Source organism: Pleuronectes platessa, chromosome 3 (assembly GCF_947347685.1).
Source record: "Pleuronectes platessa chromosome 3, fPlePla1.1, whole genome shotgun sequence".
Lineage (NCBI taxonomy): Eukaryota > Metazoa > Chordata > Actinopteri > Pleuronectiformes > Pleuronectidae > Pleuronectes > Pleuronectes platessa.
Genome location: NC_070628.1, coordinates 18,462,597 through 18,485,406, shown reverse-complemented (window position 1 = coordinate 18,485,406; position 22,810 = coordinate 18,462,597). Strand labels below are relative to the sequence as shown.

At 41.9% G+C, this 22,810-nt stretch overlaps 2 protein-coding genes across 2 annotated transcripts in view; both read left to right on the top strand.

The window, feature by feature from the left end:
* Positions 1-11,764: 11,764 nt before the first annotated feature.
* On the top strand, positions 11,765-16,489 carry psmd12 (proteasome 26S subunit, non-ATPase 12). The gene is made up of 11 exons (XM_053419199.1): positions 11,765-11,990; positions 12,373-12,432; positions 12,909-13,037; positions 13,152-13,259; positions 13,626-13,730; positions 13,946-14,095; positions 14,300-14,434; positions 14,629-14,741; positions 15,042-15,216; positions 15,606-15,683; positions 16,079-16,489. The coding sequence occupies exons 1-11, from the start codon at positions 11,871-11,873 to the stop codon at positions 16,286-16,288; spliced, it is 1,383 nt and encodes a 460-aa protein (XP_053275174.1). The 5' UTR covers positions 11,765-11,870; the 3' UTR covers positions 16,289-16,489.
* A 2,318-nt stretch (positions 16,490-18,807) lies between these two features.
* The window catches only part of helz (helicase with zinc finger), a 47,688-nt gene continuing 43,685 nt past the window's right edge, over positions 18,808-22,810 (top strand). Inside the window, exons 1-2 of the mRNA XM_053417902.1 lie at positions 18,808-18,875; positions 19,474-19,666. The gene's annotated coding sequence lies outside the window, so the exon portion shown is untranslated. The remainder of the gene's footprint in view (positions 18,876-19,473; positions 19,667-22,810) is intronic.

Below are 22,810 nucleotides of genomic sequence, written 5' to 3'. Positions count from 1 at the left end.
AAACCTTCCACTTAATCCCCAAACACTATGTGAGCAGATCCATGAAGCAGATCTACTGAACTTATGGGACACTGTGCTAGTGCTGCTTTTATATGAAGAAATGATTCGGAAAGCATTCACATGAATAAAATATGCAACACGAGTAACACATCGCTGCGGATGTGGCAAGTGTGGGTCATTTTCCTAATGTTACTAACAGGATGACTAATGGCGTCAGTTAGATTTGCGGTTGAAGTCAATTTTCCTGAATGTGTTTTCAACAACAATGTAAAATTGTCTTCATTTATTCCATCCACAACTCTGATTGATTTGTTCCATTATTGGCACATTAGTGTCATATTAAAGTTTTCCTGTGTGTTTTCTGGTAAACGTTCTAACATTGTGTAATATGTATCTGGAAAGCACAGTGACCCTTATAATCAGCTGTTTAGTCAAGGCCCTGCCCGGACCCAAAAAAGAGAGATATCACCAGGCACGAGGATAACTGGATGAGCAATTAAACAATGTGAGTGGTATCTTTGAAACTACTTGGTTTAATGATGAACTAACTATTTCAATAGGGTCTGTGTTGGTTAGAAAGCAGATTGGAGCCTGATCTTATCTGAACCTCTGTGTGGCATCAATGATACCAAACAAACCTGTGAGCTCAAATTGCCACAAAGGCCTAATTCTGCATGTCCCACTTTTTACTAAGGTGAAACGTATTCTTGCTGTGAGGTACCTCCGTTTTTGCCCTGTTATTGTCATCATATTGAAAAAAATAAAGATTATGTTGTATGATATTATTGTGATTGTGGCCTTTCGAGTCTTCGCTTAATCCACAAACTGACTTCCTGAAGTCTTTGAAGGCTGAAAATATTTTGAATCCTATACAATCAGTGTTCCTGCTCCATATTGTGGAAGCCTGCACTGGGATCAAACTGATTTTTAGCTCTGGGCATAAGGGCTTTATCTGCCACAAGCAGGAAAATCCCTGACCCACATTAGCTTTATTTGCAAGGGCACTGGAGCCTTTCAAAGCACTGAGCTGTGTGAAGACTGGCATGGACACATTAAAGGGACACCTACTGGTGGAATGATGGCATTGCTTTATGTGTTCATTCACATGCACTTGTCCATTCACAAAGTTCCTCATTCACTGCACTCCTCACTTTTATAGATCAGCACAAGTGTTAAACTTTCAATTTCTTTGTGTTATTAATGGAATCCTGATCTAAACTGTTATTGTTAATCTGTCTATTCATTGTGTTCTTTGTCCTATCAAATCTATGTGCTTTTAAGTAGAGCCGTTGTCTTGTCTTGTATGAGTAGAATATAATTTTTAAGCCTGATTGTCAGATAGCACCTCTGCCAAATTAAAATTAAAGTGCCTGACAGATGGATTAAATGAGTGAATCCATCAACATTAGCTCACACAATAACTGACAGCCCAAGCAATTCAAGGCCTTCCTCCTTTAAGTATATTATCTATTATTTCATATTTTCCCTCCTCTGAGTTTAAACCAGAAATAGAGTGGCAGGTTGCATTTTATATGACGACTTTCTCATCATCAACTATAATTCTAATTCTTTCTTCTTTCTTTTCATACTAGCAAAACACTCCTGACTTATTTGAACCGATGTAATTAAACCTCTATCTCTCCACTACTTCTCCTGTAAAAACCTTTGTGCCTATATGTTCTGCCTTTATTTCCCTCAAGACATGTCCATAATATTCCTACAATTGGTGCTCTTGGAGCCACCTGGTCTGCAAATTCATTATCTTTCAATCCAACCAAACCAAAGATCTGTTCAGAACGTCCTTATTGTAGATAACATGGAATAATGGTTCATTTTCATTAATTTTTTTAATTATTTTATATGTAAATCCTTGTAAATCTTTTTAAATCTTGATTATATGTGTATTCTTCTACTTACTTTATTACCTTAGATTAACCTTGTTCATCATTCTCCACAATCCAATGTCTTCTTTTCCTCCAATTCATTAAGCTCTATCGTCTCAATATATCCTTCTGTCTAGATTCCTAATAACATATCAAAAGGTTAAATAGAACCAATACCATCATTCAGATGTTTTCCCAGTTAATTTCATGAATCCCAAAGATCCATTCATGGTACTTTAAAGTTTCCATATAAATAGATTTTGTGTAGCAGTAGTCAAATTGATATTGTAAAAAATATTATTTTGACAGGAAGGATTTAATCTTTCATCTTGATTAGCAGTGTTGTGCATGAACGAACTCAAAAGAACGCGTTCATTGAACACGTTCACTTTTATGAGAACGATGAACTGAACGCAACTCAATGACAAATAATGAACTTAAACGGTGAAGACGTTCATATTGTAGCGTCCTCGCGTATAGACGACAGGAAACTTCTCTCTTTATGTGTAACTTTATTAAAGTCCAGCGAACACGACACACTTCTTGTTCGTAACTCCGACACTCCTACCCAATAACTTTTGGACTGTAAACAGATGCACACACAGACACACAGACAAATTTGTAAGCTATAAAAAAACAATAAAAATATATAATAATGCATCATCTCTTTGTATGCATCTTGCTGCTATGAGGAACTGTTGTGAAGTGAAATGAAACTCCCTTCTTTTTTTCTGTTCATGCTGAAATTAACTTGATTCACTTGGTCTGACATTTTCGATCACATCTTTATAAAACACCTCATTAGCTTCACACTACAAACCCTGTGGGGGGGGAATTTTTTTTTAGAGAAGATTCCAGATTCATTCACTAGACTTGCACTCAGTAGAGCTCAACAGAGCGTATAGGTTCATTTCTGATCCATGCAGCTTCCTTCTACTAAGTTGTGTGGTTATTGGTCCAGTAGTTTATTACATAAACCTGTTGACTGACAAATCAGAAATGAAAACATAACCTCCTTAGCAGTGGTAATAAAACCTCCACCCATTTATCAAGGAAATGTCAACAACATTAATAATTATTAGAAACACAACAGGAAATTAAAAGTAGAAGGAAATGTTTCGAGAATATCTAAATAGTTGAAGGGTAATTTTCTGTTGGTCGACTTATTACATTACATTACATTACATTTCATTTAGCTGACGCTTTTATCCAAAGCGACTTACAATAAGTGCATTCAAACCCGAGGGTACATACCAAGGACGACAAGAATCAAGAAAGTACAATTTCTTTAAAATAAAGCAAAACTACAGAGTGCTATAAGTAAGTGCCATTTAAGTGCTACTAAAGTGTTAGTTTCAAAAGTTGTTAGTGTTGTTTTTTTTTGTTTTTTTTTAATTCAAGGTAAAGTCGGAAGAGGTGTGTTTTTAGTTTTCGGCGGAAGATGTGTAAACTTTCTGATGTCCGGATGTCAATGGGGAGCTCATTCCACCATTTAGGAGCCAAGACCGCAAACAGTTGTGTTTTTGATGAGTGTAGAGCTCGCAGTGAGGGAGCAACGAGCCGATTAGCTGAAGCAGAGCGAAGTGAACGAGCTGGGGTGTAACGTTTGACCAGGTCCTGGATGTAGACTGGACCGGATCCGTTCACAGCATGGTACGTAAGTGCTAGTGTTTTGAACCGGATGCAAGCAGCCACTGGTAACCAGTGAAGGGAGCGGAGGAGAGGAGTAGTGTGAGTGAATTTAGGTTGGTTAAAAACCAGTCGAGCTGCTGCATTCTGGATGAGCTGCAAAGGTCGGATGGCAGTAGCAGGTAGACCTGCCAGGAGGGAGTTACAGTAATCTAGACGTGAGATGACCAGAGCCTGGACCAGAACCTACACCGCCTTCTGAGTGAGAAGGGGGCGTATTCTCCTGATGTTGTACAGCATGAATCTACAGGACCGCGTTGTTGCAGTAATGTTGGCAGAGAGGGAGAGTTGGCATTCGAGTGTTACGCCCAGGTTCCTAGCCGTCTGAGTGGGAGTTAACACAGAGTTGTCAAAGTTAATAATCAGGTCGTGGATGGGAGAGTCTTTCCCTGGAAGGAAAAGTAGTTCAGTCTTGTCAAGGTTAATCTTCAGGTGGTGTTGAGACATCCACTGAGAGATGTCGGTCAGACAGGCAGTGATTCGTGCTGCTACCTGTGTTTCTGATCGGGGAAAAGACAGGATTAGTTGGGTGTCATCGGCATAGCTATGGTAGGAAAAGCCGTGTGAGTGAATGACAGAGCCGAGGGAGTTGGTGTACAAAGAGAAGAGGAGAGGACCAAGGACAGAACCCTGAGGGACCCCAGTAGTGAGAGGACAAGGTTCAGACACAGATCCTCGCCAAGTTACCCTATAAGTGCGCTCATTGAGGTAGGAAGAGAGCAGGGAGAGAGCAGAGCCTGAGACACCGAGGTCCTGAAGGGAGGAAATGACTTATCAATTCATTTATTAAAAGCAAATTTTCCCCTGCTACTTAGTGTATAGGGTTTTTATATTGTGTTTTATTTACATTGTATATATTGGTTTATTTTTGTCGTGCACTGATTGCTGGTTGTACATCAAATTGCCCTTGAAGGATATTAAAGATTTTCTTTTAAGGACAACTTTAGTTAATCCCAAACTGAACAAACCAGCTTGTGATTAACCCAGCAGCCAGCAGGGGGCAGCCTCAGGACATCACAGCAGACTGTGATTCTTGTAAGGCGTCCGTAGAAAGGACTGGGTTATTCTCTAACAATAGGTTTTAAGTAACTTTTAAGTAAGGCTGTCAAATATTTGTAGTAAAGTAAAAAGTGTTTATCAAAAGCAGCATAAAATGACACGGACACACATACACGATAATTTGTCCATCTTCTTAATGTGCTTAGTTCCTAGTGGCAATTATCAGGCTGTGTGGCCTAGTTGGTAGAGCAATTGCTCTCCAATAAGAAGTACCCCACTCTTTCCCATCTTCAAGCTGGCATTATACTGAACTCTTAAGTTTGCAGGATTTCTCCTATTAAATGCAAAATATCTTACACTGTGTTAATTTAAATTAATTAAATATACAAAACAGTGAAAAATTTAATAAAAAAAAAAAAGGGCTTCTGGCTTCTGCGCAGGATGTGCGCGAGCAGTTTTTTTTTTTTATTATAATTTAATTTAATATAAAAATATCTTTTCTCCGTGCTGGTTCAGGGCAAGGTAAATGATGCTGGTCTTCAGAGGTGACTGAAGCCTGTAGCCGCCACCCCCCACAGGAGATTATGTGCTTGTGTGTGTGTGCCCGCGGCGCTTCCCGGTTCTTCCCGGCACGCAGCCTGTGCGAACAGCCGAAGTATTTAACATTGGCGAGGAAAGGAGGCGGACCACTCTTCGCAGCGCTGCTACCTCTGGTGCGTCCCCGGGGTAGAGGATGATGGTGTGACTTTTATGAGAACGATGAACTGAACGCAACTCAATGACAAATAATGAATTTGAACGGTGAACACGTTCATATTGTAGCGTCCTCGCGTATAGACGACAGGAAACTTCTCTCTTTATTGTACTTTATTCCACTGTATTCGTCACTCCCGTTCCTCATTCACCGCCGCTAACCAGCCGTCCGGACCTGTTGTGGTTCTTTATGTTATATAAAGAGTGTTGGAGGTATGTCTCAAACTGGACCGTGGGTTACTAGTACTCTTTGATAATCAATAACGTACACGGAGGCGAGGTGACTTGTAGGCACGCTTTAGTAGTAGTACAACAACACACAGACATCAGCTATCGATTCCAGCACCCGGGGTACCGCAGGCTAATACAGTCGAGCACAGAACACTCGATCAGATACACCACATCCCTCTTTTCCAAGAATGAGATGTGTTGATGCACTTAGCTGAAACAACTTCATTGGCAAAACTGTAATGTGCTCAATATCAAACATTTCCTTGAAATATAGTGCTTACTCAGTATCAACGAGTCACTTCCCAACATCTATGTAAACATATCAGATGAACATGTCTCTCAACAGAACAACCTGCTTTCTTAATAAGCATTCTTTTATAAACATGTCAATAAACATTTATGACCAAAAGACTTTCACATTTTGTCTGTTCACTTTCTCTGTTTTTCTTTTCTCTTTTTTTTTAAAAAATAAAGTGACACTCATTATCATTAGACCATGAACTAGTCTCTGAACCTGACAGGACGTCTCACTACTCTGCCACTTCTGGTGTGGAATTCCGAACTGTTCACGCTCACAGGCGGCAAAACCTGTGGTGGTGGATCTTGGGGTGACAGGTCAGTAGACTCATGTGTCTCAGAGTGTGTTTCTTCTGGACCTTCACTTAAGTCCGTGTCTCTGAACAGACTCGGATGTATCCTCCTAAGATGTCGTCTGTTCCTCCGTAAAGCCTTTCCTGCTGGAGTCAGCACGTTGTAGGAGCGTGGCTCGGATCTCTGGCCTGTCACTATGGCTGGCTCCCAACCACGTCGTGTCTGCATGTGTACTGTGGTACCTGGGTCCAATGCAGGCAGCGGCTTGGCGTTTTGGTCATAGGATAGACGCTGGCGTGATTGCAAAACCTGTAACCTGCTGTGCATGTGCCGTGGGGTGGACTGCTTTAGCAAAGCACTGGAATATGGAAGCGTGCTGCGCAGAGCTCTTCCCATCAACATCTGTGCAGGTGTCATGTTCAGCCCTGTCACTGGTGTGTTCCTCAGTGACAGCAGTACAAGATGCGGGTCTGTGCCAGTTTGCATTGCTTTTTGTAGTGCATGTTTCACAGTCTTTATAGACCTCTCCGCAAGTCCATTGGACTGCGGATATCCAGGGCTGGAGTGCGTAAGCTTGAATTCCCATGAGGCTGCAAACGACCTCATCTCGTAGCTGGCAAAAGGAACGTGATCACTCACCAGCTCTCTGGGAATCCCGTGCCTGGCGAAAACTGACTTCATTTTCTGGATTACTGTTTGAGCTGTTAAATCGGGCAAGTTCAGCACTTCAGGATATTTTGTCAGATAATCCACTAGCAACAGGTAAGACTGACCTTTCAGATGGAAGATGTCAGCTCCAACTTTCATCCATGGGAGTTCAGGAACTTCATGTGTGATGAGTGGCTCTTTCTGCTGTTGCGGCTGAAACAGCTGGCACTGCTTACATTTCTCCACTGTCATCTCTATGTCCCGTGTCATGCCAGGCCAGTAGAGGGCTATTCTAGCTTTGGCCTTTGTGCGCTGGACACCCTGGTGAGCTATGTGAAGCTTCTCTAAGATAACTTTCCTGAAGCTCTGTGGTATGATTATTCTACCTCCCACCATGATGATGTCATTATGGATGCTGATGTCGTGTCGCAGTGGCCAGTAGCTGTGAAGACTTCTGTCCAGGCTCCGTCTTCTTGCAGGCCAGCCGTTCAGGTGTTTCTCACACACAGCTTGTAATACACTGTCTGCAGCAGAGGCGGATTTCAGCTGGTTGAGTGTCTCCTCACTTAATGCATCTGTGGCCTCCATGGCGTACACAACTTTCTCATCACAGGTGTTCTCGTTCACATTGTCACCATCTTTGCTCGTCGTGGCTCGTGACAGTGCGTCTGCGATATACATGTGTTTGCCTGGGGTGTAAGTGATGTACAAATCGTATCTTTGCAGTTGTAACAACATGCTTTGTAGTCGTGCTGGTGCTTTGTTCAGTGGTTTCCTGACTATGACTTCCAGAGGCTTATGATCTGACTGCACAGTCACTGGTCTGCCAAAGACATACTGATGAAATCTTTTGGCCGCAAAAACAATGGCCAGCAGCTCCTTCTCTATTTGAGCATACCTCTTTTCCGTATCTGTGAGTGCACGCGAGGCATAGGAGAGAGGTTGTCCGTCTTGTAGCAGACATGCACCGAGTCCACCCTTTGATGAGTCTGCTTGCAGTGTGAGCGGCTTTTTGTGGTCGTAGTACCTCAACACTGGTGCCTGTGTGAGAGCAGTTTTCAGAGTCTCCAGCGCTGCATCGTGGTGTGGACACCACTGCCATACTGCGTCTTTCTTGAGCAGCTGTCTGAGCGGCGCTGTCAGTGAGGCCTCATTTGGCACATACTGGGCCAAGAACTTGGTCATTCCCAACAGGCGTAGGAGGCCTTGTTTGTCCACTGGGGGCGGCATGTCGATGATTGCTTTGATCTTTGCATCGTCAGGCCTCTGTCCGGCTGAGGTAATTATGTGTCCCATGTATTTCACTGTGTCAACCTTGTACTGTATTTTGTCCTTGTTAAGCTTCACATTTGCTGCCTTTGCTCTCTCCATCACTTCATGAAGGATTTTGTCATGTTCAAGCTCTGAGGAGGCAGCTATGATCATGTCATCTGCAACGATGTGCACACCTGGGATGTCACCAAAGGTCTCGCAGTTCTTTTGCTGGAACACTTCACTGGCTGACTTAATCCCAAACGGAAGCCTAAGAAAGCGGTATCGGCCCCAAGGTGTATTAAAGGTGCACAGTTTCGAAGATGGCTCGTCCAACTTGATCTGCCAGTAACCATCTTTTTCATCCAGGATGGTGAAGATGTTTTTCCCGGCGAGCTTACTGCGCACATCTTCAGGGGTAGGTATGGAGTAATGCTGGCGTTTGACAGCTTCATTCAGGTTACTAGGGTCCAAACACACCCTTAGTGAACCATTTTTTTTTTTCGTGACGACGAGACTGTTCACCCATTCAGTTGGCTCGTTCACCGGTTTTATCACCTCTCTCTTCTCCATATCCTGAAGTGTGCGTCTCAGTGAGTCCATGATTGAAAGAGGTATGTTTCTGCAGCCATGAATCACAGGGGGGACAGATGAGTCAACATGTATGTGATGTACTCCAGGAAACTCGCCCAGTCCGGTGAAGACCTCAGCATACTTTTCAATCAGATCCTCTTTGGTGTATGGAGGATTTGATGGCTGTGGGGGTGTCGTTGTCAGTGCTTCAACCCTCTTTACCAACCTCAACTCTGTACATGCTTCACCTCCCAGAATCGCTTTGTCTGCCTGTCCGGTTACATGGAACTCTACAGTGGCTGTGTGTCTCGCGGTTTCACACTGCAGGGATGCAACCCCACATGAAGGCAGGCGGGCTCCACCAAAAGCAATCAATACAGTCTTTGTGGGCCGCAGTCGAATGGGACCTGGTATCTGCTTGAAAATAGACATGGGCAGCACACTTGCATCTGCACCTGTGTCAAGTTTGAATTTTATTGGTACTCCTCGGATGCTGGCTGTTTCAAACCAATTGCCGTTCTTTGTGAGGCTCGCTGCTGTTTTCTCATTGCTGTCTACCATGCCAATATACAAGGAATCCATTTCACTTTCAATGTTGTTCACAGTCTTGAACTTATAGTTGTCACGTTTCTCTGCAACTGCGCGACATACCTTGGAGAAGTGGTTGTTTTTTCCACACTTGTGACACATTGCTCCGTAAGCTGGGCATTGGCGGGGCTCATGCTGTCTCCCACATCTCTGGCAGTTCACTGTCGTCTGCTTCTTGCCCATGTTGAACCTGCTGCTTGTTTGTTTGTGTCTTTTTGTTTTCTCCACAGCATCAATTGGTGCATCATACGTGACTGGGGTCATCTGCATCACCTGTATTTGTGTCTTGGCAAGTTCTGTTGACCTGCATATGTCAATGGCTCTTTGAAGTGTAAGTCCGTTTTCACGGAGTAATCTCTCTTTCAGACGAGGATCATTAATGCTGAACACTAACTTGTCCCTCATCATGTCATCTTCACTTCGGCCGAACTCACAGTCTTTACTTTTCTGACGCAGTTCTGTAATGAATCTGTCCACTGTAATTCCTGATGACATCGCATGAGACCAGAACTGATGTCGTTCAAACACAACATTCTTCAGTGGGCTGCAGTACTCTTTGAATGCCTTGAGAACGTCTTCCACCGTTATGTCATCTTCTTCGGACGGAACAACATGGAGTGTGTTATACACTTCTAATGCTTCATCGCCTATGGTATGAAGTAGGATGGCTATTTTAACCTCCTCCTCTTTCTCTGACGCACCTGAAGCAGTCATGTACAGGCGAAAGCGTTGTTCCCATCTGCGCCAGTTTTCAGCGATATTCCCCGTGAGCATCAGCTGTGACGGTGGTCTGAACTGCTCCATGCTCGCCCCGTAGCCGTCCGGTGTTAGCAGGATGCTAATCTTTTTTCACCTTGCATGTAGTCACTCGGCTCACTCCGTAACTCTGTCTTCTGACACCATGTTGTGGTTCTTTATGTTATATAAAGAGTGTTGGAGGTATGTCTCAAACTGGACCGTGGGTTACTAGTACTCTTTGATAATCAATAACGTACACGGAGGCGAGGTGACTTGTAGGCACGCTTTAGTAGTAGTACAACAACACACAGACATCAGCTATCGATTCCAGCACCCGGGGTACCGCAGGCTAATACAGTCGAGCACAGAACACTCGATCAGATACACCACAGGACCGCTCCGTGAAGAAGGAGGAGGAGATGTTTCTTTACTTGGAATGCGGCCACTTTATTTCTCGGATCTACAGCAGGAGCAACACTCGCATCACCTCTAGGTGCTCCGTCACTTCTCCTTATAAACACACTTTTAGCATATTTTCCCACAATACCCTGGTGCACTACGTCACACACTACAAACACACAAAAGTGTGTACTACATACACACTTTCCTTAAAGGGGCAGGCCATACCTGCAACACAACAGCTCTCGGTCTCATATACAGATGGCAAGAGAAAGCAGAGACGCAGACTCAGCAACTACATCCGAGATCCGATGCACCTTATTATTATCTGAGGGATTTTTACACACTGCCTGATAAAGATTCCGACATTAAAGACAAGGGGTAGTGACGGATAAGGTTTTCTTTAACAAGTTAAGTCTTTCATTCTCACTTTCCATCTTAAAACTATGAAATGAAATTAACTATGAAGTAGTTCAGAATTTAAATGTTGAACTATGAACGGGAACTATTCATGTTTACTTGTATGAACTGAACTTTGAACTAGTTCATGAGAGGTGTGAACTTGCACAACACTGTTGATTAGTTAATCTGGACGTGTTTACTTTCTTGGAACCAAATTTTGATGCTGTTCTATCACATATTGACATTATTTGGTCCGGCATAGAAATTAAGTGCCATAGATCTTCCTAGATTCAATAATCAAAAATAAAACCCAAAGAAGTCTTTGACGAAGGATTATTTCATAGTGTCCTTGAAACGTATTCTATTAAAACACTGAAAGATTATTAAAGACCCCTTTCACCCCAGCCATAAACATTTTTGCCTGCTGCAGTCTGGCCGACGGTACCGCAGCATCCGGGCCCGCACCACCAGGCTCAGAGACAGTTTCATCCCCCAGGCCATAAGACTTTTAAACTCCTCTGAACTGCAATAATTCCACCAAACCAGCACCGTGACATATTTGCATATTGCACATAATTGCACTATTGTTGTTATTATTTTCTCTTCAGCTGTTTATATATATATATTTAGATATATATACTTTATTTCTATTTTAAATTTTGATTTTATATTCTTTTATACTATTTATATTTCATTTTATAGGTTGTAATTACTTGAGCATTGCTAGAAGAGAGCCCGTGACTCAAGCATTTCACTGCCAGCGACTGCTTAATGTTATTGTTGTGCATTTGATTATACAAATCTTGAATCTTGAATCTTGAGGCTGCATTTTCGCATTGGAACTTCTTGTATAATTACACAGAGTAGTTTTGTCTGATTTGGACTTCAAGGTTTCATATGTGATTTTTTAACAGCTTTGTTATTTTGAATCAGGAGGCCTTCATATGATAAACAATACACATTTCATTACGGGTCCTAACTGGGTCCTTCAGGCACCTCGGGCAGCTGTCTGGCTCTCTGCTGTGATTGGCCGCCCCTCCCATCCCGTTCATTTGACAAGACAAATACTGCTCGGCTGAGTTCGGTCGCTAGAAAGGAAGAAGTCCTGTAACCTGTCTTTGTGCGATGGCTGCAAACATGACCGAGGATCGACCCGAGCGATCGGACGGAAAGATCGTGAAGATGGAGGTCGACTACAGTGGGACCGTGGACACGCGTATCCCGGAGAGCGAGAAAATGGCCAAAGTAAGCGGAGAGTGAAAGAGGCCAGCGCCGGCTGAGTCATGGTGCACCGGGACCACTGTGTTAGCATCCAAGCTAGCACACACTGGCTCTATCACCACCTGGAAACTTCACGTACCCACTAACCAATGTTTTAACTGACCATTAGTCCTCATTTAAACATGTTTCTTTTGTAATTTCCACACATTTGTGTTACGCGTTTATTTCCACCTGCTCGATTGTGTATGACGCTAGGATGCTAGTAGTAGTAGCAGTCTTGTCATTGCCAGCATAGCGAACTTGCTAGCCACACGGAGTGCCTGTAATTTTGTGTACTAATACAATAACATGGAATAAATGTATATTGATGTAGCTGACGGGAGGTTTGTGTATTTCTCTGCGGCAGGAGGGGAAACTACAGGAGGCCGTTGACAACTTGTTGTCATTGGAGAAACAAACCAGAACAGTAAGTTAGCATATTCATTGGGCACAATTTGTTTACTTACTCTTTATTTAGATGAATCTCGAAATTTTGCTCAAAATGAGAAATCATATATGCATTGAACAAATGATGTGGCATTATTTCTCAGCTGAACTCCATAGGTTTTACATTTCAAAACAAGTCTCACTCAGCCACAAACTCTAAAGAAGTCGGTCAAGCAGTTTTCAACCTGTGACATCTTCTAAAACTAACTAAAGCATCCATCAAATCATCTTTTAGAACAAGTCCTGTGAGATCTTGTAGCAAGTGTTGACCATAGTAAACTGCAGTAGGCAACATCCATATCAAATTATTTCTCTGGTAAGGTTTACAGTGATTGTGCCCCTAGCATCAAAATTGTAGGAGGCCCTTTTACGGGGTCATGCTTATAATAAGTTTAATGAAATATTTGTATATATTGTATTCTGTGTGTTTACTTATCTGCTATTACCCCTTCTCAGGCATCAGATATGGTGTCCACCTCCAGAATACTTGTTGCGGTTGTTCAGATGTGTTATGAAGCCAAGGACTGGGATGCACTGAACGAAAACATCATGTTGCTCACCAAAAGGAGGAGTCAGCTCAAACAGGTCTGTTCTTTTTCCAAAATCACAGGACTTCAAACTAGTGTGATTTACTGCATTCATTTCTTATCAGATTTCATCACCAACATCTAATTTATCTTGTGCTCTCTTTCTTATTAGGCTGTTGCCAAAATGGTCCAAGAATGTTACAAGTATGTGGATGCTGTGACCGATCTGGACATCAAGCTTAGACTCATAGACACCCTTCGCACAGTGACAGCTGGCAAGGTCTGGAATGTGTTTTTGTGTTTTGTAAAAGTGTTTTAAACTAATGCATAAATTAATAACTGGACTTGGGAAGAGCTTGAAAGTAGCAGGTTAACTGTGCAGGAGGAAGCACTGAGGAATTTTCCTTATTGGGTGCACCACAATGCATAGTTTACTTGTTGAGCCTCTTTCGTATCCATTCAAGGAAACAAAGGCACTGATTAAGTACAGTTTGTGTTAATTAAAAAAGATTCTCTACCTCTGAGAGGCAGGTGCAAATGTGGTCTAGTATATAAGGGGAAGTTTCGGGTGAAGAATGGGTGACCATTGCACCGTAATATATTTCCAATCCTCCTTCCTAATACACTGATCTGGTCCTCCTCACAGATCTACGTTGAGATTGAACGTGCCAGGCTGACAAAGACCTTGGCCGGTATTAAGGAGCGGAACGGTGAGGTGAAAGAAGCTGCTGCCATTCTTCAGGAACTTCAGGTAAGAGACTTGCCTTCTTCTTTCTTTTGTAAAATAAAGAAATACTGTAAAGTTGTTTCAAGGTTCAAAATAATGTGATTCTTGGGGGGAAATGGATTTGGACATGTTGATGTTTTGTGTCATCACATTTATATATTTGTCAAATATATGCAAATTAAAGACATTTGCGTGGCCTGATGTACACAGAGTGCTTAGAAAATGTTTTCCCCGTTCAGGTGGAGACATATGGCTCCATGTCGAAAAAGGAGAAGGCGGAGTTTATCTTGGAACAGATGAGGCTCTGCATTGCTGTCAAGGATTACATTCGCACCCAGATCATCAGCAAGAAGATTAGCACCAAATTCTTCCAAGAGGAGGGCAGTGAGGTAAGAGAGATGCCAGGAGTAGAGCGTTCACAAAATACTGCTGTGGTCCCTCGCGTTGAGTTGACCTCCATTTGAAATACATTTAGTGATTTACCGGCATGTTCACTTTTACAACAGGTTTTTGAAAGACGTTTTTCCCTCTGTTGATCTGAGCTGAGTAGGTTTGTGTATAACTCTTCTTTTTGTCCCATGGGACAATTTTAGGAGTTGAAGCTCAAGTATTACAACCTGATGATTCAGGTGGACCAGCACGAGGGCTCCTATCTGTCTATCTGCAAACACTACCGGGCCATTTATGACACGCCCTGCATCTTGGAGGACAGCAGCAAGTGGCAACAGGTACATGGGCTTACTTTGTATGCAGAACACTATGCAGTATATTTCTGCTTGTTTACAGTACTATGACTGCAGAGGAAAACATTGCGTTGGTAATTACAGTAGCTCAAATATCACAATAAAACATCAGTATACCTTCTCCAAACCCTTCCCTGTTGAGGCCTGATGGAAAAGCAATCAATACATTTGTCTTCCAGGCCCTGAAGAGTGTGGTGCTGTACGTCATTCTTTCTCCTTACGACAATGAGCAGTCAGACCTTGTACACAGAATCAGTGAAGACAAGAAACTGGAGGAAATCCCCAAATACAAGTAAGATGTACTTTCTGCCTCTTGGCCCGTTGGTTTCACTTGGAATTCAGCAAGTTAGCTGCAGACATAATGGGATTTGGACCTAAATTCATCAATATGCATTAACTTTACTATTGACAATTAATTGTAGGACTTGACATATAAGCCCGTTGTTGGTCTGTAGATTTAACTGTTTTGTAGTTTTTTTTCTCAGGGGAGTTGATCATAGCGACTATCACAAATGGTGATGTCACATGCATGCCCTCTGCAGCAGGTTGTGAACACCAGGGAGTTTTCAACATATTTTTCCTCTATTCCCAGGGACCTTCTGAAGCAGTTTACCACTATGGAGCTGATGCGCTGGGCTGCACTGGTGGAAGATTATGGGAAGGAGCTGAGAGAGGGCTCAACTGACAGCCCCGCCACAGACGTCTTTGATTGTTCAGAGGAGGGGGAGAAAAGGTGGAAGGACCTCAAGAACAGAGTGGTGGAGCATGTAAGTCACACAAGTCTGCTATTCTGAATTTGGTAATACCAAAATAATAGTCAAATTCTACTTATACAAGTAAAAACAGTACTTGTATATTGTGAAAATAAGTATTTTTCACATCCTCTTGGAAGATTGTCATTTACATTAGTTTATTAAACTACATTCAGACATTAGTAAGAATACAAGTAACACAAATTGTGTGATTGACTGTGTGGCAAACAAACTGTGACCACATAATTTTTTAATCCTAAAATACAAGACAATCTGCCTTTTTGGAAACCTATTTAGAATATTGTGTATTATTAGGCCCACTGGGTTCTTTTGGTTGTGACCTAAAATACTCATTGTTTAACTACAGATATGTATATTGATATAATTACTGCCTCTTCCCCCAGAACATCAGAATAATGGCCAAATATTACACCAGAATCTCAATGAAGAGGATGGCTGGACTCCTTGACCTCTCCATTGATGTAAGAAAAAGTTTTTCTTAATAGCTCGAAGTGATGCTCCCAATAACAGCACAGAAAAGAACAGATTTCTTTGAAGGATAACATGATGTTTTTGTTGGTCATGGCTTCACTAAAGTAGACAAAATATTTATCATATCCATAAATATATGATATAAGATTGACTGCTGCATCTTTTAGATGCATGAATCGCAAATGTATGAAATCATCAAATAAGCGGTTATAGTTGAAACAACCAGGTAAACCTATATGGATTTCTAAAAATATATTCTAATATAAGTAGTTTCATAGTGATTTGCTGATTATATTGATGTTAATAGGCTACCTTAATTCAGCCTTGGAAGTAAATTTGCAGGATTTGGACTCATTGGAAAACTTGTGCTCCGATATTTTATCAGGAATCTGAAGAGTTCCTCTCCACCCTCGTTGTGAACAAGACCATCTACGCAAAGGTCGACCGAATGGCCGGCATCATCAACTTTCAGAGGCCAAAAGACCCCAACGACCTGCTCAACGACTGGTCGCACAAACTCAACTCTCTCATGTCTCTGGTCAACAAGACCACTCATCTCATTGCCAAGGAGGAGATGATCCACAACCTGCAGTGAAAAATGTTTTTTGTTTTGGTCCATATGTGTTGTTTTTCCCTCTGTGGAAAAGTTTTTGAATATACCATATATTAGTGGACTGTGAATGCAGCATTATTCCAACGTCTTAAATGGAGAAAAATCTGCAGCACGTACACAGCACCTCAACTGTGTTCATTTTTTACTGTCTGTTAAAACATCGACAATAAACACATGAGCGCCCCTCCTCTTTGCTTCCTTCTGTCAGATCGTGGCTAATATTTGTTTTAAATTATTTCTTACCAATGTAAACAATAACTACTATTGTTTAGTCAATCATTGTATGTAGACTGGCATGTGTTACAATTTGTCAAGGGTTTTTGTCAACACAACACTCAAAACAAATTTCTATCCAATACAATTGAATTCATTAATATGAATTATTATATAACACTGTCAAAATCCAGTTCACAGAAATAAACTGGAAAGAAACTCATCTTCTGAGAATATTGTTTGGGTCAAGTTAATAAGTTATTACATTTTTATTTTGATGACAGGAAAACAATAGTATAATAGAAAAGATGAGATCTGAGCCATCTGTGCATGAAATGTCTAATGTCTTCAATTTTCCTCCATCTACAAGGCAAGACAGTTGAACTGCATGGTTTATAAAAAGACATCTGAATGGAAGCTGTTAAACAATTTGAAATTGCACATACCCTGATAATGTGTCTTTAAACGTGTGGCGCTAAATCAGTCTAAAGCCAGTCAATTAGGTGACCACCACATACAGACTGGTGACAGATAAAGCGAAACATTGCATTTCTAGATTTGAATATCTTTTGTAAGTCAACAGTTATTATCAAGACATTAAATGAGGGATCATCAATTGCAAGAGCAGCAGTCATTAATGAAGGTATTAATGGTGCAAAACAATTACATTTGCAGTTTAAATTTTTTTTCTCTTGGTGTATCAGTATATTTAAAATCTGTTCAAATATCAATGTAGTTCCAAACTTGTAGAAAATAGTTTCTCATTCCTCCAGTTGAGTTTTGAAGTGAAACTGAAGCTGTTCTGACAGCTCAGTGTGGAAGAGGAAGTGATACATTGATTGGCATCGGGCAGGAAATTACATCACTAGTTCATTTTCAACCATTACTGGACAATTATGTAGTGTTAAAATATATGGTTTCTGTTTTTCAAATTTGACATCAGTGTTTCCTGTTTGGTTTCCTTTGAGTTACTGTTCAGTTCAGATTATTCACCGCTACAACAGCACACAACTTATCTGCAATTCATGTAGGATATTTTCTGTGCTCACTGGTGTAACTGTGGTGTAATGCTTGAGCCGAACCATGACTCATTGTTAGATGTCACTTCCTTTTGTCCCTGTGTTTTCAGTCCCCCTCTATAATAACCCAAAAATGCTGAGAAAAAATTTAAGATCAAGACTGCTTCTGGTTGTATAACAAACACAAGTGCAGTCATGCCTGTATTCAAAAATGTCCCACTAAAATGTCTGTGAAGTTGTCTCTGATGTCAAACACACAGTAAGTTCTTCTCAACGGCTTGAGAGAAACCCGTTTAAACAGCCATCGTTTGCTTTATTCCACTCAATAAAGATGCTCAGCTACACCTGCTTTCATCATGAATATTATTGAAAACATGTGCTTTTCCTGCCATGATGTGCCAAAATGTAATAAAAGAGATATATCCCTTAAGCCTCTGGACTGTTTAACCCTGCTTGCAGATACCTAACACACTATTGCACTATTCATCATGATTTAGTTATTATAGCTTCATTAACATTAGCAGTACATTGGTATGGTATCACCGATTTTCTTTCTGTTTTTCTTTCTTTTTCTTTTAGTTAGTTGTTGGTATATATATTTTTTATAGTTTTGCAAATCCTTGTGAACTCAGTCAGTCAGCTCCAATCAGCCCCTGTGGTAGTGCTCCCACGTTGAGTTTAATATAGGTTCAGCCTGGTGAGGGTTTGATGAATGAGAATCGGTTGAAAGTTAAAACAAAGAAAATAGACAGAATCCCACGTGGTAGGTGTCCCCAGAAGGTTTGATCCCAGGTTATAGGCTGTGCCCCTTATCACGTGCTACTGTCCAAATAGATACTTGAATATTGTGCTTAGCAATTAAGTAAAATCATATCTGGTTTAAACTAGTTTACAGGAAACTGAAGCCTGTCTGCATTAACGTGTTAAAAGCACCATGGGGCTTTTGGGGTTGGTAGGGGGGGAGGGGTGTTTATTTCAGGGTTAGAGCAATGGCCCCTCGAAATGTCTTTGCATAACCCCCGATTATAGGTTCTCATGAAATAATTCGCATCTTTTTCTGTATCTTTTTATTTCTATAAGCCAAAGTAGCTTTTGTGCTACAATGTGTATTTTTAGATATCTGTAACACAAACAAAGAAGTTAGTGAGTACAAACTAACTGGTGTTTAACGTCCCGGTTAGAGCGAACGATGGTAAATCCAAGCAGCCATAGAAAGAGCTGTACACGCGCGCGCACGCACGCACACGCAGTCCTCGCAACCTTCAGATCAGTACATCCCACTATGCTTTGCGACGGTCTGACAAGTGGATCCAAGATGGCGTAGAAAGTAAAGCTAGGTAAGTGTTGACTTCCCATTTTCAGCCCTTCCAGTCGCCTTTTCCGTCGCCGAGCCCCCGACACGGATCCCCTCCTCAAATCGGTGGGATACTGCCGAACGCATCGAGTCCGTGCACGGACAACAGCACGATGTCACGTCCCTGATATGCGCGTAAACACCGTGGCAAAATCGCAGGCCCGAACCCGTTTTGTTACGGCGAAACCTAGCTAGCTAGCTCGCTAGCGTCCACAAGCCAGCCAGCCATTCTTGTTGTGAGCCTGTGCCAAGAAAGGCCGTTGGCCGGCTAACGAGCTAACTTTTAGCTACACGTAGCCTGGTAAGTGAGGCCAGCGTGTTTACGATGTGCAGACGTGGACGCTAAGTTAACCTACACTGTGTGGTGGGGACCTTATTTCTGGGCTTTGTGGCGCTGCCGTCATCGCGTCGACTTGCCACAGTCATGACAAGTTGAGCAGACAAACAACAGCGAGAAGTAGAAAACACCACACAAGTCGGGGATTGTGTTCAGCGGCGTGTGCTCGTTACGTTTATTTTTTTTTTCACATTGAAATGTTCTGCTTGGAGAAAATCCTCATTTACAGCCGTGTTTTCCTCAGATCGCTGCCAACGACACCTTCGAGCCAAATAACGTTACGTCCGCTCCACTGTGCTGCAGACGCGGCTGTGGTCACTGTTGTAGGATCCCACAACTGGATCCCACAAAGCAGACCCAGTGTCCACCCACTGTATCCCGCCAAAGTGTTTGTTGCTGTCCCCATGAAGTGGCTGTCTGGCCAACACTAACATTAGGTAACGGCTATTCCTGCAGACCTCACAAACACGGCGTGCGAGACGCTGCACAGGGTTTGAATTGACCTCTTTGTGTCTTAGGATCACTTCCGTTTGGTTGTTTAGAATGTAGGATGAGATGTTAAATATCCCTTGTACATTTGAAGGTCTTCTGCACAATTTAGGTGTCCAACTTCCAGTAGATGTAAGCAGGTGTAAGTGGCCACCAGCGGATGCTAAGGGGCTATTTTCCATCTCTCTGCCGAAGTCCAGGCAACTTCTAGGCCTCATGTGACACACTGCAGAAGTGCCAACTAGAATGTGATGATCCTATTCTGTAAAATTGAAACATCAGTGTGGTAGTTGCTCCCTAGAGATGAGATGTGATGCACGTTTCTGCTGTGGTACTCTAAATACACTTCCCTGCATGCACCTGAACCGCTTCCAAGTGGGGCTTGACCTGTGTTTCTCATTTAAAATGCTTAATATGATTCAAATGTGATAATTACACGGGCCGCAAGGTTATTTGTCCTGTCTGGCCACTTGGCAGTGCATCACATACAAGGATACAATATCTTAGAGCCTTCTTGCGAGACATACATGTTCCTGATCTGAAATTCAAATTTTTTTTTCAGGGGAAGTGAAATCAGCAACATTTCACCTTTTTTCTAGTGGAAAATCTGATGTAATGAAGAACAGCAGCGCTGTAATATTTTTTTTCAGACACATGTTCATGAAGTCTCAAAGGGTTAACAGCTGAGGTCATCCACTGTGTTCCGTTTATTCATAGTGTCTGTGTGAGAAAATGAGAGATGGGTGTGCTTTCTCCAGCAACACGGGCTATAACGGAAAATACATTGCATGAGGTGCAAATGTTACTTTGTGTTGCATTTATGTTAATTCTGGGGGAAACCAAAACTGTTCAAACCTGCGATGGATGTCATGCAGCAACACTAATTTCACATTTTCATCTGTGTCATTTGTATGTTGGTTCAGAATTTGTCTGTATGTTATGATTCTAAGCAACAAGAACAGACGGACTCACAAGCAGGGCCAGTTGGGGTGAAGCAGCCTTTACAAGCAGTGTTGCCTGTTGCTGGGTACTCAAGAAGTAACTGTCTGAAAGATTCAAGATGAACATGCTTTTTACTCCAAAATTAGGCAAAAATGGGAGATGCACCCCCCCCCCCCCCCTCTCCTCTTCTTGCATAGACTTTAATGTCCAATCACTCTTCCACGATAAGCCACTATTGAGGCAGCATTTTTGTGATAAAAGCTCTTTCTCTGCCACCCTGTGATAAGCTGACATGACAATGCTGAAACCAGGGAGGTGGAAATGGGACCAAAAGTTACTAGGCTGTTAGCCAAGGTTGAGCATTTGGGGCCCTGGTGTTCCCAGCAGGTCACAGTGTACCTTCCCTATCCTGATTCGTGCTGGTTTGTGTGGAGGAGGAAACGCAACTTTTTGTAATCGCAGACTCAGATTTAGATTCTCATCCCTTCGCCCTGTTGCTTTTTCTGCTGTGTAACAAGGCATGGATGAAATAGTACTCAGGCCATTGAGGCTAAGGCATTATGCAGCAAATTCAAGCTTGCATCAACTGTTGGTTAGAATATTCTGAAGCTCGTTGTTTAGAAAAAGATGAGCATTCCAGATCTGACGAAACCAGGGACCTGCGAGAAATTTGCTGAGATTTGGGCTAGATTTCTTTAATCGGCTATTGAAGACCACTCCAGGATTGGACCGGATGAAAATGCTACTTATTTAACACTTTGAAACATACTTTGCTTTTGTTCCATATGATTTGTTTGCAGCAGTTGAATTTAGAAGTACTGTGAGAGCGTGAGCCACTGAGTCGCCCAAATTTATACTTTTGGACGCATTGTTTCAGATACTTAAAACTGATTGTTTTTAAGAGGAAAGTGTTAAACTCCTACTCATCAGGTGTCAAACATTGTTTGCTTTAAAACGTTATGTGCCTCAGTAGCATCAGTGTTTGTAAATGGCCTTTTTGTCCTGCCACAGTTTCAAAATGAACTGAAAAATTAACCACTCAGATCTCTGACATAGTGTTTTGCCCTGTTGCATCATTGTAGAGCTTTGTATAGCTGGTGTGTACGCTCAGCCCCCCCTCTCTTTCTCTCACACTCACAAACACTGACAATGAACCCATCTGTCATAGTCAGACTGACCATTGGAAACACTGGGAGAAATCCCACTGAATCACTGAGCCTATGGACCCTCAACAAATTCTAGTTAAGTTTTTACCAGCTCAGCGGGCAGGTCGAAGTTGGTATAACACCGGGAGTTTCCACTTAAGATGTGTACATCCCCATGGTGGTTATACTTCTCACAGCAGGCAGGCAGAAGGTGGGGATACAGCAGCCCTCTCTGTGCATCTGTCTGCTGGAGTGTGCATGAGAGTGTGCTGCATGCGTGTGCGCGCTGGTTTATTCTCCATAAAGGCAGGTAACAGAACAGATAGATTCTGTGAGATTGAAGACAGTGCAGAGACCAAAGAAGATGTGCTGAATTTCAATATAAAGTTGAGATTCAGCATCTGTGTATTTCTGTTGGCTTATAATTCACGTTGGTTATTTGGCTCTGTGGTTATCAAGTTCGCAAGTTATCAACTAGTATCAATCTGTGTGAATAAAAGTGGGATAGACAGAAGCATTGTCTATATTTGCATTCACTGTAAATATTAAAACACATTGGGCACTTATTACAATGTTGATTTAAAAAAAAAAAAAAAATTGTAAAGGAAGGGTGGCTTTGGAAACATACACATTCATATTATGTATGCAATAATACATATATCTCTGCCCAAGAAGTAATGCTTTGGCTCCTTTGTTGGTTGATTGGCTTGTTTGTTTCTCAGCAGGATCATGTAAACTACGTAACTTGACATATTCACAGATTTAACAGGGAATAATTCATTGATCATGATGAAAAATTAGGCATATTTATGTATTTGAGTGTGTGTAATTTGGTGCAGATCCAAAATCCAGATCTACTCTTAATGGTTGTTCTTTTTATTATCAACATATCAATGTTCTGCAATAGACATTCGGATTTTGTGATCTAAACTGTTTTGTTGGCTTAGCTATAAGGCCCGATTGACAGTAAGGGTACTGTCAGGCCTATGTGGAGGTTTGCGCTCT

Bases quoted from the DNA above. Each gene is read 5' to 3' on its own strand.
- psmd12 (XM_053419199.1), top strand. From the start codon at position 11,871: ATGGCTGCAAACATGACCGAGGATCGACCCGAGCGATCGGACGGAAAG. The intron at 13,731-13,945 runs GTAAGAGACTTG...TTCCCCGTTCAG, and splicing joins CCATTCTTCAGGAACTTCAG to GTGGAGACATATGGCTCCAT. The intron at 14,742-15,041 runs GTAAGATGTACT...CTCTATTCCCAG, and splicing joins GAGGAAATCCCCAAATACAA to GGACCTTCTGAAGCAGTTTA.